The 17,521-nt window shown below is 36.4% G+C and overlaps 1 protein-coding gene across 3 annotated transcripts; it reads right to left on the bottom strand.

Annotated features, from left to right (window-relative positions):
- Window positions 1–3,367: 3,367 nt before the first annotated feature.
- Window positions 3,368–17,425, bottom strand: KPNA5 (karyopherin subunit alpha 5; the record flags this gene model as incomplete). Of its 3 annotated transcripts, none has more annotated exons than XM_084261317.1 (13): window positions 3,368–4,046; window positions 4,890–5,068; window positions 6,415–6,542; window positions 7,579–7,704; window positions 8,677–8,755; window positions 9,744–9,907; window positions 11,497–11,596; window positions 12,333–12,421; window positions 12,907–13,038; window positions 13,867–13,961; window positions 14,703–14,802; window positions 14,906–14,992; window positions 17,297–17,425. In XM_084261317.1, 13 exons carry the CDS (start codon window positions 17,423–17,425, stop codon window positions 3,859–3,861), a joined length of 1,596 nt encoding a protein of 531 aa, XP_084117443.1. In that variant the 3' UTR covers window positions 3,368–3,858. The 3 variants fall into 3 exon arrangements, with proteins under 3 accessions (XP_084117443.1, XP_084117441.1, XP_084117442.1); XM_084261315.1 differs by having other exon boundaries at window positions 14,891–14,992; XM_084261316.1 differs by having other exon boundaries at window positions 14,703–14,798; window positions 14,875–14,992.
- Between the last annotated feature and the right edge of the window lie 96 nt (window positions 17,426–17,521).

The following is a 17,521-nucleotide window of genomic DNA, read 5'->3' on the forward strand; positions in this document are numbered from 1 at the left end:
CACGTCTAATTAAAGAACAAGCTGTATTCAGCCAGAGTATTACGAATCTTGAAACACTGGGGAGGGCCAGAGAAGTGAGGGGAAATTCTCAAACCCTTAGAAACTCCATGGGAATAATGACAGGCTACCATGCAAGTATATGCTTGGTTAGATATTCACAAAACACATTTAACCCCAGAAAGTTCTCTGCTGGGTGCCTGCACATTTTTACAGTGCATGGATGAGCCAGTTTGAATTCATCTGCCCTGGCACTGCGTTCAGAATGGCATTTGTGTTCTCCAGTTTCAGAAGCCACACTCACCGAGCCACTAAATAAATACAGGAAACATCTGTAAAATAGGTTTTATTGGTTTCTGTATGGTATTTGGAGATTTAACATTCCATAATATTGCATACTACTCGTAGGTGTTGTGTTACAGTAACGGGCCTTTGGCCTGGATGTGAAGATGCACTATTACTATCTGGAGTTAGCACAGGCATTTTAGCTTCCACACACTAGATGAAGATATTGTGCCAGATGTAACCAAGATTTCTCATTCCAGATTTCAGTGAACCCTTGAGGTCACAATTAAACCTCCCACTCCAACTGGCAGACCTACTGCCCAATCCTCAGTCCTACAATTTAATAAATTTAAACCAAACTGAGAACCATTTAGTAAAGACAATAGTGCATCTTTTCTGTATTTTTTTTTTAATTTTTAAAGACAGACCCAACAATAAACATTTTCCAGTTGTAAAATTGTTCTACAGCTAAACTTATTTCTGTGCCAACATTATTACTATTTTCTGATTGCTGCTAGCAACAGTGTTTAAAGCAAGTACTAGAAAATTAAAAAGCTGTATGAACCAGTCCTCAGACAAAAAGTGCAATGATGACAAAATTAGATAATGATTCAGTGTATCAAGTGTAGGGAACTAAACAAAAAATACCGTATGCTTTGCATAGTTGCATAGATTAGCTAGTTAGTAGTCACATTTAAGCAGAACAAATGGTACCCTTTTAATTAAAGCCAAACCCACAAAATCCAAACCCTTGTATTTTTAAACAGATTTTGTAACTGAGGGGGCACTTCAGAGTTCACATAGGAAAAGAAAAATCAATCTCAATTTTCTTCTTTGCATTATTTCTCCTCCCTCCCTCAATTTTCATCATGTTTAGGCAACATCATATTCATGCCCCCACCTGCAAATGACTACACCAGAGCTGACCTTAAGTCATCATCTCTGGTTTTAATATTGTTCATTTATGTGCTTTTAATAAAGTGTGATGTAAGCCCAGCCAGTGAGCCAGTGATAAAGAGAAGAGGCTATCCTGTAACTTTATCCTTTAAAGAGTATTCATTACAATTTTTAAACAATTTCAGGGCAAACCAAATGTTGAGTTTAAACAATGATTTTCATTAGCCAAAGTCCATCAATTTTAGTTCCCTTTTAAACTGTTACATTTAAATGCATCAGAGGCATGAAATACAGTTTATCTGAATGCATAAAGTGCAGTCACTAACCATTCACACATACAGAGTAATGCATCCACAAAACTGAAGACATTCTTTCAAAACAAATATAATACTTTAAATGTCCCCTCTTCTCTTTATTTTCAAGTCTTTTGATCAAGATTTTAATAGTTCAGATTTGGTTTAAATTCGAGAGGCTTATAAAATGCAGTTTTTACAGGGTTCTCCAAATAAAAAGCAGGCACAGCTGGTTATGTTATCAAAACAAGGTTGTTAGAAACAATGGAATACCCTGTTACCTGAATAATTTTCTTACACTAGAACACTGAAATTCAGCATTCACTAGTAATCCTGGTAAATTTTGTAATTGTTACCCTGTACTTTGAACAGCTGGGGGGGGGGGAGGGGGAGAAGGAAGGTCAGTATATGAAAACCTAAAACTATGAGAGTAAAAAGGGCACAAATACAATCATCTAACATTATATGAAAATTTGGCAGCTGTACTCAGTATCACACTATTCAAAACTGTTGTAAGCTGTACAAATCTAGGTTTAAAGTGTCATTTGCTAAAATAGCTCAGTATTCAGAGTTCATAAAGTAACAGCACTCCTATATACACTTCTTACACTTCTATCTTCCACTGAAAGACCTCAAAAAGAGGGTTCTCATCTCCCAGTAACACCTTAGTCAAAACTGACCTTTAATCCACTTCAAGTCCCACATTCAATTACAATATAGTAAATATTGCTGTAACAAAGTGAAACATCTTAGAATCTTAACTTGCATGTAAAAAAAATGTCTAAATATAGAATGGTACTGCGAGTGATACCACCTTCAACCTGTATTTTTCAGTGCATCAGAATATTGTTTAGTGACAAGCACAGTGCCATGGGGTAAGTCATTTTAAGTTGAAATCGCAGCTTTCTATGAAGCATGAAATGCTGCCATATATGTCAAGGATTTCACTTAACCCAGGAGTTGGATGTTAATACATTAACTAACTACAAGTAATAAAAAATAATCATACTTCAGAGTTAAACCCAAAGTATTAACTTCTCCAACTGAGATATATTACTAGTACACCAGAAACACTACCTATATGCAAGTCAAAGCAGAGCATACATCCTTCTGTAATCAAAGTTGTTAATGCAAATATCAGAATTCTATTTCTTTTAGTGTTTAACAGAAAACACTGTATATTGTACAGCCTAAATATTTAGACAACAATAACTTCTAGTTAGTTTTGGTGTCCACATACTTAATGCTATTTACAGTACAACAAACTTTTCCTTCAACTGGAAAGGAGCAATTCACTATTCATTCTTTACTGCAGTATTTCTATCATCTTACCAAAGGAGAACAGTTAGTTAACTTAAAGAAGTGCTCAAGTGGCTGTAGCATATTTGGTCAAAAAAACCCCAACACCTACTGTATAAACTTTTAAGAAGCTACTGCACCAGAAAGGCAAACACTGCAACATTTCTCAAACTAAAGTGGTGGTACCACATTTTGACAGGAGCCAGCTGTAAACCATCTGCTTGGTGATCCCTGTCACTCAAACACATCATTCCTGTGGCAACTACAGCAACTGCTTCCACTGCTACGTACTGTATTTGCGGCTGACTTTTAATGCCATTTAGCAGCTTTAATTACAGAGCCAAAAACAAGTGACCAGCGAGCTCTCTGCTGATTCCCATTGGAGTTTGTCCTCCAAAACAGTCCTCTTCCCTCAGAACTCAAGAAAAAGCTTTATCGTATATTCAATATTATATTAGGTAATTAGCATTATATATGTATGTCTATTATGTCTTTAAATATATTTTATAAATAAATTCCAAGGATGCATTGTAAAGTAAGTAATGCATAAAAACTTTCACAAGTTAAATAAATATTTTTCACATTCCAATTCAGCTTCTTACAGGCTCATCTTTATTTCATGCCTTAGTTCTGAAGCAACGTTTTCGCTTCAATACAAGAGGTAGATTTGATAGAGACTGGGCAAGTCAAGCCTACTGCCAAAAATGCAACTGTCAGTAACTGTATTGCTGATATGCAGTTTGAGACTACATGAAAAATTCAGGACCACTACTTAAAATCCTACCAAGTTGTAGCTTAACAGTTCTTGTTAAATCACATTTAATGCTTTACTTGAGACAAGATTACTCACAGTTGTTTTCTGTACATGAGATAATGAAAAACACAAATACAAAACAAGGGAACAGTCGTATCTAACACAATATACAAAAGTGCACGAGCTGCTGCTTCATCTATTTCTGCAGAACATACCCGACTTCTCCTCTAACTTTGGCCATAAAGGAAAAGACCTCTTGGGAAAAAAGAAAAAGCCAAAACCAAACCAAACCCCTAAGTGTTTACATTTTATGCTTGTCATCACTTCAGTAGGTTACAGCTGAAACCCCTCCATTGGAGCCTCCTGCTGCTGAAACACAAACTGCTGCTGACTTTCATCCACCTGCGGTGCAATACTGGAGTCCTCTTCTTCGACACCGAAATAATGTTCTATGAGTTCAAAAGCCTTCTGGTAGATCTCTTGGTTTTCATGTCTCTGAAGAAATTCAATTTTATCAAGTCCTAAATTCAAAAGATAACATTTACAAAACCTAGTTACTTCAATGAACGACAAAAGTCAAAGGGAAACAGCTTAAAGAGTACAGTGGGACTACTTAGACAAATAAAAATGCAATCTCAAATCCTATCTGTTCATCCAGTATCACTAGTTCCTCATTTTTTCATCTTTATTTTCTGCAGCATTTTCTGCTATCTAAACTAGTTTTAAAACTATGCTAAATAACATCAATTCAACTCAGGAGGAAGAGGAGTCCGAAGTATCTCCAAAAAATATGCCAAGTCCACAAAGAAACAGAATCTGTATTGCACTAGCATACCATGAAACTGCTGTAGCAATTTCCAGTATCCCTATTGCATTTCTTTTCCTGTTTCAGTCCTCACCGACTCTGAATTCCACCCCTTATTACAGAGCTGTCACCAAGCACAGTCTGGTACCATTTCTCAGACTTTAAGATCTGAAGATGTACCTTTCCAAAGGCTTATCATTTGTAAGCTAGAGGACATAACCTCTGCTTTGCCGACAGAATTAGGTACTTGGTGGTCAGTCTGGTTAATTCAAAACTCTGTTTTAGCTATTTAAGATAATTCAGTTTCCACATAAATTGGATTAGGGAAGAGCTCATACAAACACTTATAGAGGCCAAACAACGAGGGTGGATAATCAGCCTTTTTTTTTTTTTTTGCATTTAACCACTTTTCCCACCACCTCACATTACTTAATTTATAATACTTTAATGTCTACTTATGCCTTAAGTAATTCTTATCCTAAGCCTACCTACAGATTTCACAATGGTTTCACAGCCTGAAATGCTCAGGTATGCAGTTGTACAAGAAGGAATTTCTTACCATATGCTTCCTCTATAAGGGCACAGTAAGGATTAATGCCCATTCCATTTTGCTTAGACTCTTGTTCTCCAAGGCGCAGAATATTTTCAAGTCCATTTAGAGCCACCTGTACTATTTTTGAATCCATCACAGTCAGGAGGTCACAAAGAGGCTTGGTACATCCTAATGCTACCAAATACCTGTAAAACAGCAGAAAAAAAAAAAGAGAGGGGGGTGGGAGAGAAAAGGAGGACTGAAAATCCAGCATGTTTATTTTGACATATCAGTCTATTACTATTAGTTCTTAGCTTTGCTTGAGAAAGTGGCTAAAATTGCAGCAACAAAAAATACCCACCCCTAAAACATGCAACACCACAAAGATAAGCTTGAGTATTTATTCAATTTCAGATTAATTAATCCCAGCAAGAAAATTCCACGTCCATATTCCTAACTGGAGTGCGGAATTTGCAGTCTTTGCAACTCCTTTTCACTTACGATCTTGAAGTGAATAAAGGAGGAAAAGTTTATCTTAGCAATGTCTTCTCTTAGGCATTTGAAATTTTGTAGTGGCAAAAATACTGAGCAAACATATTAGAGACAGGTAAGAACACTGGGCACTGCTCTGCACTAACATGGTGCACACTAGCAGTCCATTCAGCTATTGGCATGGCCTACTATAAAGAGAAGGATGTAACTGTAAATACAAAAGCCCCCCCAGAATTCCATGTAACACATTCCCTTTTCCAATTCTGCCCAAAATTGTGTGAACTATCGGAAGTCAAAACCTGTGTCCTTGTTTCTAGCACACGAGAATGAAGTGAGATGAACACACTAATGTTTGCCTGCATCAAAAGGCTGCTTAAATATAGTTTGTTTAGTGGCTTTAAATTATTATGCAGTTAGACAGCAGCACCCTGAGGACACCAGGAGGGCTAAAACTTCATGACATAGGTAACGTATTTGTAGCTACTTTTAGGGTATTACATGCACATTTACTATTTGAAGATCCTGAATTAAAATTTCTTTAGAATACGCTAAATTTTAAGATGTCACATTATGCAAAAAATCAAAATAGCAGCAAAAGACCCTCCAGCAGAATTTCCTTACCTCTGAAAACACTTAACAGCTATAAGAAAACCAGGATTGTTTACTTTAAGAATAAATAAGTATGAACTTATCACACCAGATCTCCAAATGTGCTAAAAGAGCTCTCTCAACAGCTCTCCTCAAGTTTTCCTTTTTCAAACAATGGAACTGTTGATTAATGGTTCCAGTTGGGTTTGACAGTATAGCATCACCTCTGGAAAACAACCCTGGTAATGCTTTAGGTGAAATACCACTGAAATGAGGCAGTGTTAGTCAATTTAAGTCTAATGCATATTTTTCACTATTATTCTGAATTTCTATATTTTCAGTCTCTGTATAGTGAGTTTTGAGGAATTACAGTTGTGTTCAAGATTTTTTTCTGTGTTTGTCAGAATTCAAATGCAGAAATTAAAAATTCTTAGAGAAGATACTTAGACACAATAGTAACATCCAAACTTACCTAATCTGCTCGGGGGTTCCTCCTGATGTTGCATTAGTTATGGCCCATGCCGCTTCTTTTCTGGTGCGAAATTCAGCTTTTTGAAGAATTTCAATCAATATTGGAAAAATATTTGCATCTATAACAGCCTAAGAGATTAAATAATATTTTACAATAAAAAAAAGATTTAGTATACACAAATCTCCCTAATACCACTAATGTTAGAAGGCACCTCTTGAGGATTGCTCAACTGAATCCGAGAACTACTCCAGCAGCACACTGCAGCACGCTCCTGTGTTAACGTCTGTCAGCCACAACAGTGCTTATCGGACAGACCCATTTCACAACACAAAACCTGAGGTTCTGGACTGGAGATCAAGAACAGAACTTCACTTTTGTCCATGTTACTCAGGTTTTTAGTCTCCACAGAAAGACTATGTCTATAATCAGAGACATCAGATGACAGCAAGATGTAACATTTTCATCCTGATTGAAGCAGAAGGGGGGTGGAGGGGGGGAATCATGCTGAAATGTGGACTCTGACTCAGAATTCTCGTTTCTGTTGAGCAGAACCTTTTTTCAGGTAACTCCAGACACCTGGACCAATAGTCAGGATTTAGTAGCTTCTACAAGAATAGAACTCAGTATTGGTGACATCACACTGGATTTTTAGCCATGCAAACTGTTAAACACTTCCAAACTGGTAGAACTGTCCACTTCTCACTGGACTCATTTGTGCAAGATATTTTGTTTCAACTTTCAAAAAAAGAAAAACTGCTTAGAACTTTAACATGTATATTTTACACTACAGAACACAATTAAAGAGAATATACCAGTAGATGATGCTCCCACAGGGAAAACTAACAGCTGCTGATATCAGATCTTGGAGACTATTAAGTATCCTTTCATTTGTCTCCAAAGTATCAAATCCCTGAGAGAACTTCACCAGTTTCTCTAACACAAACAATAACACCTATTTTTTAAATATTGTTTTATGAAGTTATTTATAAAAATACTGCAAAATTTAGAAGAAAGCATTTAGATGAAGCTAATTACAGACAGGACTACAACAAACAATACAGAGTCAATGTACTAGCTACTTGAAAATATTGTGCATCTTGGAGAATCAAGTGAACCAGTGAAATGAAAACAAAACCATCCAAGTAACAAATCCACAGGTTTTACCTGAATCTGAGCTCTGTTTCCTGCAGTAATATTAGAAACAGTCCAGCATGCTTCTTTTCTAATAGACTCCTTGGGACTACTAAGCAAGTGCAAGAGACAGGGTAACGCAGAGCAGTTTAGAATCACCTAAAATAATTTCAGAATTGAAAATTGGGTTGTACAATATCCATTTTTATATATTGGCTTGTGCAAGACACATACACACACACACATAAGTACTTTAGAGATAACTTCAAAAGATTTTTTCAAGGCATTCATATTACACAGAGTATCATAGGTAACATCCTCCAAAACTGAAGTGTTCAGTGCTGTATAGTGTGAATAGAAAGTCCAGCATTTTGAAAGAATCTGCCTTCAATTAGGTTCAGACCAGAAGACTGACACCTGCAAGACTTAACAAAGCTCCTTAAGGCTAGAACATGAATAACTGAGCAGTGTAAGTTCGTAATGTGTGTAATTTGTTGATTTCTTTGAGACACAGGTATTTTCTATTTAATTCCTTAGCAAAATCCACTCCTATGGGGCTTACAGCAAACTATGAAATTAATCTCTTTCCTGTTTTTTCCTTTACACTAGTTCTGCCAGCCTTTAGACATATTCTTCTTTACAGCATGACCTGCCTTAGTATTTCCTGCATTGCTTCAAACTCAATTCCACTGCCTAAAATTTAAGACCAAATCTTTAGTCTCACTGATGCAATTTGTTCTATCACATACAAATTCATGGACAAATCAAGTACAATCATTGCTTACAAGTGAAAACTTTAACTGCATTTGAAAACTTAAAAAGGAACAATAATAAATAATTGAACCTCCACTGAGGAGAAAAAAAAAAAAAAGCAGCACAAAAGAGAGCTATTTTCACAGTGAATGGGAAGCAATATTCAAAGTACCATACAGGAAAGAAACAATCTACTACATGCAATCCTGTAAAGAAAATGTTCATTCTTGCAGTAACTGAAATGTTTACAACAGTCTGAACTGTCATTAATAATATGCATTTGTCCAGAACCTGTAGGTTCTGTACTATTTTGACATGTACTTTGTCACAATTAATTTTCAGAAAATTTCTGCCTGCCAATAAATCAACTTGTCTTACCTGTGTTTGGATGTCATCCCCAGTAACAATATTTCCAACTGCTCTTAATGCAGGGGATACCACCTTGTAATCATTATGCCTGGAGAGAGATATTACATCACTTGATATTACCAAGAGTTAAAGCATAACTTCACATTTTCAGTGTAGTGTCTACTTGATGTGCTAAATTTTTAGTTATAGAAACTACTGCCCCTCTCCCTCTATTTAACCACATTTGGCAACTGCAAGACTAGAAATTAATTGCTTATTTAAGAAAAGGGCATCTCTGGAACAAAACAATCTGAAGCAATCTATGTATCCATAGATTTATTTTATGAAGCTCAAGTATTATTGAATACAATACTCTGGCTACTGAATGATGCAGGTTCCATACACAAAAGGACTGTACACTACAACTTGGTAGCCCTCCTTTGTAAGTGAACTTCCTCCTTTTTTAAGTCAATAACCCCAGAAGACAGTACATGAAGACAGCATTTCAGTATTCAACTGCATGAAGTGTGGAGGAAGGAAGTCTACTCCATTGTCCTAAAGCTTCTATAGAAGACAAAGCCGTCTCACCCTCTACTGACAGCTATACAAATGAGCTTTTCATGGGGAACTGTGCTGAGCTGTCAGTGCTGGGAACTGCTATCCCTCACCTACTCTGAACTCATGTGAACACAGGGATTTAGTCTCCCTTTCTAGGAAAATAATGAACCATAAAGCAAATATACTGGAACAGTTCAGAAATGGCACACGCCTGCCTCTGAACGTCATGAGTCTAAGAACTGTCTTGCAGTGCACCTACATCTCCTAGGAAGGTAAGAAACAAAATTTGAAAGTCTCTAGTCTTCACCTTTCCATTCCTCCATGTAAATTAAATCCTAGATTAAACTGGAACACTTTGGAGAAAACTTTTCACTGCCCATGTCAGTAAAAATCCCAGGAACCAAGCAACCTAGCAACTTAGATTTCTGACTGAATTCATCTTCCTCACAAAATAAATTCATATGAGGTGAGAAAAAAGTAGTTCAATTCAAATTCATTGATATTAACAATATAAAGACATTTATTTGGCAAAGACTTACATAAGCAGCTCTACCAATCTTCGACACACTCCAGAATCAATAACAGCTTGAATTTTATCATTGGGACCATCAGAAAGGTAAGAGAGGGCCCAGCAAGCATCTGCTAATACATCCGGGTCACTGCTAAACAACAGTCTTGATAAAACATTTAAGCAAGGAGCCACCTAGGTTAAAGAAAAGTATTACAGGAAATTAGGAGTTTCATATTTTTCAGGCTTCGGAGTGCAAGCTGGAAAGGCATAAAGGGGCAAAACTATTTACTGCCAAAGCACATGAGCTCATTAACGAATCAGAACCTGGGTGGAGCACTGATTAAATCAGATTTCAAATTCAAACTGGCAGATTGGATAAATTCTGATTCACAGCTGATGTGTTAGAAGCATTATATTAGGTATATAATTGTTCAGCTTAGGCAAAACCCACCTGTTTTTACAGATAAACAGGAATTATTGATAGTTTTTTTAAAATCACACAAGGAACAGAATTAGAATTTCTAAGTACTGCTATTGCAGTCTTTATAGGAGTACCAGAGGTTATTTGTAATAGTCAACTTACTAGTACTTTACTACAAAGAAATTCACAGAGGACTCAACCAAATCAAACATGCAATGGCTGACTTCAGTTCTCACTGCAACTGTAGTCTCTGGCCTTCATCTCCAACAAGTTCCACACAGGCAAAGCCAGACAAACTAGACCATCTTAACACCACTCAAAACCTGACACGTTTCAGCTGCACGTCTTGGGAATTTCATATTCTTTGTACAACTTAATTCTTTATCTCACATCAGTTAGGCAATTCAGCATCCTTTACATGTCCAACTGGTGCTATTGCAAAGATCAAAAAGCAAAGGAACTATTCTTATTAGCAGCTGGATGCCTACAAGGATCCTTTTCCACTGAAGTTAAAACTTTTAAGCAGTATGAAATCTTGATGGATTTTCTTCCTACCGGAAAAAAACTGGTGAAGGATATAACTTAAGCAGAGCAACTGCAAGGTGATCCATTAATTGCCATCTGAAATTCACCCCTTTTTTGTTAACATCTCTCCAAGAATTAAGTAGCAATAAAAGAGTAATTACTACCCCGTGAGCTAAGTTTGAAGGCATGTAATGCTCTCCAGATTATCTTTAATGATCATTTAACTGAACATTACCAAATGTTCAGTTCCATCTTTTAATGTCATTAACCTTACCAAAAAATAATTTCATACTGAAAATAAAGAGCTAATACTCCTACTAGCCTCTAAGTCTTACTGTCATTATAACCACATACTGGAGAGGAGGCAGTGAAGGGGAGAGCGCACAGGCAAATCACTCTGTCACCACAGTGTGATTTAACTATCTTACAGAGCAGAAAACTAAAAATTTCACTCCTGCAGCATGCACTTGCAATAACAAAAAATAGTATTTTTTAAAAAGCTTCAATCGTAACATACATCCTGTGAAACAGGTCTAGAGGAAATACAGCACCCAAGGAGTATAATGCTGAATGTATTATTTTTTACATCATTTTGTACTAGTGAATGACTCTGCATTTTATTAGCTACAATTTCAAGTTCCTAAGAATTTATCATTGAAAGGCATCAAAATAGAGGATTTTCTGCAGATGTAACAGATAAACAAGACCGTGTGATTACATTAAAGAGGTAAAATTTACTCTGTCTTCTGATTCAAAGGATCAATGGGCTACAACACACAACAAACATTTATCATGTTAAGCTTTTCCGTGTCTCAAAATGAGCACTTTATTATACCTTACTGAAGTCTGGAGGTGGGTTCTTTCCTCTACAGAGATTTGAGAGAGCCCATACTGCATTTCTAGTTGTTGTAAGACGATTTGAATTTGTTAACAGTCTGTCAGAGAGACAACAAAGAAAGAAATAATAATTTCTTATAAAAAAGGTTAAGTCTCTTTATGTCTATTATCAGCAACAATAAATCAGGAAAAGAAACCCTATTATTGGGCACTATTTCAAATTTATTTCTCTTCATAGTTTAGATGCTGCAAATATTTTCTTAGAATCAACTTAAACTGAATAGATTATTTTGCATGGAGATCTCATTCCCAGCATTCACACATAAATTACACCACTGCTGGTGTGACAAATCATTCAACTGATCTTTTCTGAGTGTCTTCTGAAAGAGCTTGAAGATGCAGCCCTCCCGTGAATTAACTTGGATGTTTACATTCCGTGAATGAAATTAATAAGCATCATCACCAAAAAGGCAATTACATTCTAATCTATTATTTTAAGCTATTTTGCAAATGTTTTAAAGCTTGATAAAATACAAAACACAGCCCCCATAATAACAAGGTAGCACAAAGAAAAGCAACTCTACCCAACCAAAATCAGCACACTGTGAAATAACACTGCTGTCCTTTTGCAACACTGGAAAGCTTCCAGTCATGGATTAAAGATATGCATAAAGATCAGCTAATCAAAACACTAGTCTCATAGCAATATAATTAGTTATTTTTTTTTTAAATTTAGCAAGACAGCTTATGTTCTTTTAAAATAAAATTTATGTTGAGGCTTACAGTTATCTATACCTGTGAACTATAGTTATAGCATTCATGTACAATACTTACTCCAGGAGGGGTGGTAATATTCCACAGTTTAAAACAAAGTCTCTGCATTCTGCATTATCACCAGCAATGTTACCAAGAGCCCACACTGCCTTAAAAAGCAAAGCATCCAAGTTACTTTACACATGCTTGCAAATCAACTCTTACAAATCACCTATATAAATTTTACAGCAAATACTATAGAATTAAAAAAGCAGTATGATTCCAAATACAAAATTGCAGAAGACTACTGATTTCTATATTGCATTTTTTGGTGAACATGCATAAAATCAATTACCTACACTTAAATCCTTTCAAGGAAAGAAAGTCTTCTACTATAAAAATATAAATGGTTTCATGTGCTTTTCAATAAAAAGAACACACTCAATCTTCTCAGTAGTTACATTTGCTCTGTGTAACAGATGAAATAAAAATCAGGTTCAAAGAAACCTGAAAGATGAATTTTTATTTTCCTGGAGCCACATCAATAGGCTAGTAGGAAAATGGGGCTCTCAGCCTCTCTAAATACACCCTCCCCAAAAAAGACATTCCTAAATTAATTTTAAGTAGTTACAGAACACCCCAAGGAAACAGTTACCTGCTCCTGTACATCTTCATGTTCTGAACTAAGCAACTTAATAAAAATTGGAACAGCTCCAGTTTCAATTACAACTTTGGTGTGTAGAAAAGTTCCAGACGCTATATTCGTCAATGCCCAAGCTGCTTCAAACTGTTGAGGAGCACAAACAGGACCATGTGAAACCAGCAAAGCTTAAAGCAATGAAAAACAGTTTGACATGAGAGTTGCAGAGGGTTTTTTTACAGCTTTTTTCCTTTCCACTGAAAGGCAATTATGAGTATCATTGTACTTTCTATACGATAATTGGCATTGCAAAAATCTCTATTTAAACAGCATCTCCAGTGTCTAAAATATTCTTAGCTTTTGTTTTTTTAGCAGTGATAACTGTATAGATGATTTCAAATCTCTATTAATTAGTAGAAATCTCTTCTTTCTACTCTTAAGTTAAATCTTCCAGTATGAATTTAGACAAGGCCCGAGTGCCATTCCATGGGCTAATACAAGTAGAGAGAGCTGGACACTCTTAACAGTAGTTCTGTATTTTTCAAAGTTTTTCTAAAAGGGTTTTAGATAAGCTTTTCAGTTTCCTGTGGGTTTTTTTTTTTTATTCTTTTCTAAGACTTTAACTGAAAAGTACTACATTACACTCAACACAAACAAAACCAGGTTTTGCTCACATCCTAATACCACTCTGGGAACTGTTGAGCACATTCTGCTTTTAACACCCAGGTATATGACCAGCTGAACACACAACCCTAAAGACTACTATGAAATTCACAGGAGCGAAGTCACAATTTTAGTGGCAATAACTGACATTCTAGACAACTAAAAGTTACACTTTGGTGGTTAAAAATAATTAAATTCGGATATTTTAAATAAAAGTCTCACATGCTCTTCAAAGCTGTTTTAGACTGTTTCTAATCCCATTCCAAGCCCCCATCATTACCAGCCAAACTCACTTGCACCAGTCAAACTCACTTGCAGTGTGTAATTCTCACTCCTCTCCAGAAACTTCACAAATCTCTGTACTACTCCTGGTTTTTGTATTACTTCATCTATAGGTGGATTAGGCTCTAGGGGATAAAACCAAACATATTTGTGTAAGTCTAACAAAAAACCCAGATAAGTTACTTTTTCAGTATGACACAGAAGATGAATATGATTCCTGGTTCTTATGATAGCTTTTAGCATTCAATCATTTTAATCTTAATTAAAAGAGCTAAAGAGTTGCAGAGTGCAGGATCATCTCCATGAAGTGCTACAATTTAGTAAACACACTATTACATAACACATACTATTATCCACTGGTATGTGAGTAACTCATTACAAAACACTGCTCAGTGCAGGAGTAATTACTAGATACTATTTTAAATGACCAAGCATGCCTTGACCTATAATGCTATACAAATACCAGCACTAATTTAAGACTGCTGGTCTTACAGCTGTATTTTGGCAGCCATGTAATTTTTCTCCCCTCAAATACACAATGAGAATCAGAAACTGAATCACTACTCACTGCAGCAAACACTGTACATAATGTTAGTGTGCAGTTAGTTACTGCTCTGGACACTTCAATCAAAATATCATTGCTTTTGTTACTTGGTCTGAAGGACTTAACATTAGAATAGCAAAGCTTTCTGTATTTAGCCATTAGGTCTGAACAGATTTGGCACAGTTTATCTATAAACTAGAAGTTTCAGCAAGCTCTATTTTAGAGTAGAAAACTGAAAGTTAACTGACTCTGTAACTAAAATTCCTAACACCACCACAGAAGAAACAAACAAACCAAAGATAATCAGGCAACATTTACGTACCTTTAGATAGCAATTTTCTGAATTTCTGGGTTGCTGTGAGCTGCTGATCAGGATCATCTGAGAAAATCATCTGCACCATATCTACTGTAATAACTTCTTCCTAAAACCAGAAGCATTTAAAAAAGGATTTAAGCCTAGTGCTACACACATTCACAGGTAACACTCTAAACACGCTCTGAAGTAATTACCTCTGGAATAGGTACAGTAGAGCTGACATCGGGATCCTGAATCGGACTTTCTACCATAGATTCTTCACTTCCCGGGAGAGAAACGTTTCGGCGTTTGAAGAGCTAAACCAAGGAAGAGATTTTGGGAGGGGACATTAGAACTTACCACAGAGTGGGTACAGATGACATACACTTGAAGAAATGCTTTCACCATCACCAATCAAAGCATTTCAACTACTCACCTTCCTACTACTCCATGCAAATAGAAGCCTACATGAAAGTTTAAAGAACAGCAATGAAACGCTACTGTACCTGTAGCTTGATTAACTGTCCTGCAGAACTTCAGAGACGCTGACATTCTTTCTAATTAGCAAAGACCCATACATTTTTCCACATACAGAGTAAAAAGATCTTGATCTTCTTTTTCTTTGGTTTTCTATTCCTCATAATTATCATTTATTTTAAGCAGGAAACAGCATTCTACAAGCTACTTTTTTGCTTTATGTTAGTATCAACACTGAGTCGATGTTTTGCGTTTCAGCACGCTGTATTCCTCCCTTCCAGAGAGGGTTAAGATCTATACACTTTCTTTGCATGTCAATTAAACAGCACCTGTATTTCATACACAGTTGCAGAAGTTTTAAAACCAGAACATCATTTTACTATAGTTGGATAAAAAAAAAATAGCATAGCATCAAGGTGACCTTTCAAATTAAGTAACGTTAAACATTCTCTATGTCAAAAAATCACTTTAAAATTGGTTGCATGCACTGCCTACACTCAAAATACCTATCTGCCCTGTAGTATTTAATGAGCCACGTTTAATGAGTGCCTCTTCATTTTCTGAAATGACAAAACACTTACAGCAGCCTGTTTTCTTCCAGAAACCAAACCAAATTTTTTATCATTAATCCAGTACTCCACTTCACTACTGTAGTTAACAATTCAAGAATATTATGCTAGTTATCTTTAAAAATAGATGCTAGAATCTCAGTCCACTAAGATTTCACCTGCAAGCATAATAATGAAGCCTAATAAATCCTGACAGTCCTTTGACACCTGTATCTCTGCTACTGTACATACCACCCAGAACTGCAGAAGCAACTCCATGTTTACATCTACCCATATTTCAATCAAGGACCTAAAACAAGGCATTATCTCTATTGTTCAAATGCACTTCTGGGTTTTACATGATCCTGGACACAAAACAACTGCAGAATCACGTATATAACCAGTTTAACTCAACTTAAACCCACAAAGGAAGAAGAAACAACATTCTTCTTTTGGAAAGACTGGCCATTCTTTCTAGCACTCAACAACAATACAGAAGAAGCTCTTGGTTGAAATGTATAAGCTGGTTTTGTTTGGGATCACAGTCTATCTGCCAGTTTTAATTTCTTCTGGAGCAAAAGCAGTCTCATCTCCCCACACAAACTTGTTCTCCCCCGTTCACAAAAAGCCAAAAACCACCAAACCAATCCAATAAATTCAGGAGAATGTAACAGTATTCTCATTATTATGGCAGCCAGTATGGGAGAGGAAACATTATTTTCATCATTTATCTAGGGAGTATTTACAACAAAATGCACAAACAAAAGATTCAGCAGGAACTGCAGTGCAGTTACCCGTTCACAGGTAAATGCTCCAGTATCATACTGCTTCTTACTCTTACCTCTCTGGCCCAACTAATTTAAATTCTTTTTCCATGCAGTAGCACCACTTTCCCAGGAGAAGGGTAAGCATTCCCACCTCAGAGAAGACTGTAGATCAGTGCCTGGGACACTCTCTAGGTTATGGGAGACAAATTCAGCTACTTTAGACCAAGCAGAAACACAAACTACATTCCTCACTTTCCTGGCAAGAAACTACTAAACATTCAGGGAAACAGACCTACCACAAACCATTAAATAATGCAGTGCTCCACATACTCTCATCACTAAAAATTCTATGAGGACAAATGCAAACGTTATATGTAATAGTTCAGGGATAATTAATCAGTAGCCACTTTACTAAGTCACAGGAGAAAAGATCTCTGGCAATTTGAAGTATGGCTGCAACAATGAAAATAACCCACTTCCAGAGTTTGGGCCAAGGTTGTGCCATTAGAAGGAAGAGAACGCAAAGTTTCTACCAGAAATAAAAATATCTTTTCAGCCCAGTCTTAAACATTTAAACCTAGACTAAGGATTAAACTGAAGACAGTTTCTCTGCTCTGTGTGCTCTAGCGACTTAGGAGTGCTTCTGTTGGGGTTTTTTTATTATCCTGTTGAGAAGTACCTGGTGCTCCCTGCAAGATTGCACAGAAAAAAGCGCATTCAACCTGGCACTCTGCATTCTGCTTCACAGGAGGAGTCTGCTCAACTCCTTTCAGGTATCTGAAGGTAGCTTCACAAGCACTTAACAGTTAAGAACTCACCAAGCACTCACCTGTTCTTCCCTTTTCTGTTTCCGGAGCTGGATTCCTTCCTCCTCTCTCCGTCTGCGCATTTCTTGGGGATTAAGTGCATTATTCTTATAGCTCTTCATTCTGAAGTTATCTTTACCCGGGCTTGCCATGTTGTCTATTAAAAAAAGAAAAATTTATTCCAAAAAGCCAAACCTGGCAAGGCAAACATGCTATCCCTTGTACTATAAAAGTATTTACAGCAGCAG

This window comes from Gallinula chloropus (genome assembly GCF_964237585.1).
Source record: "Gallinula chloropus genome assembly, chromosome: 3".
NCBI lineage: Eukaryota > Metazoa > Chordata > Aves > Gruiformes > Rallidae > Gallinula > Gallinula chloropus.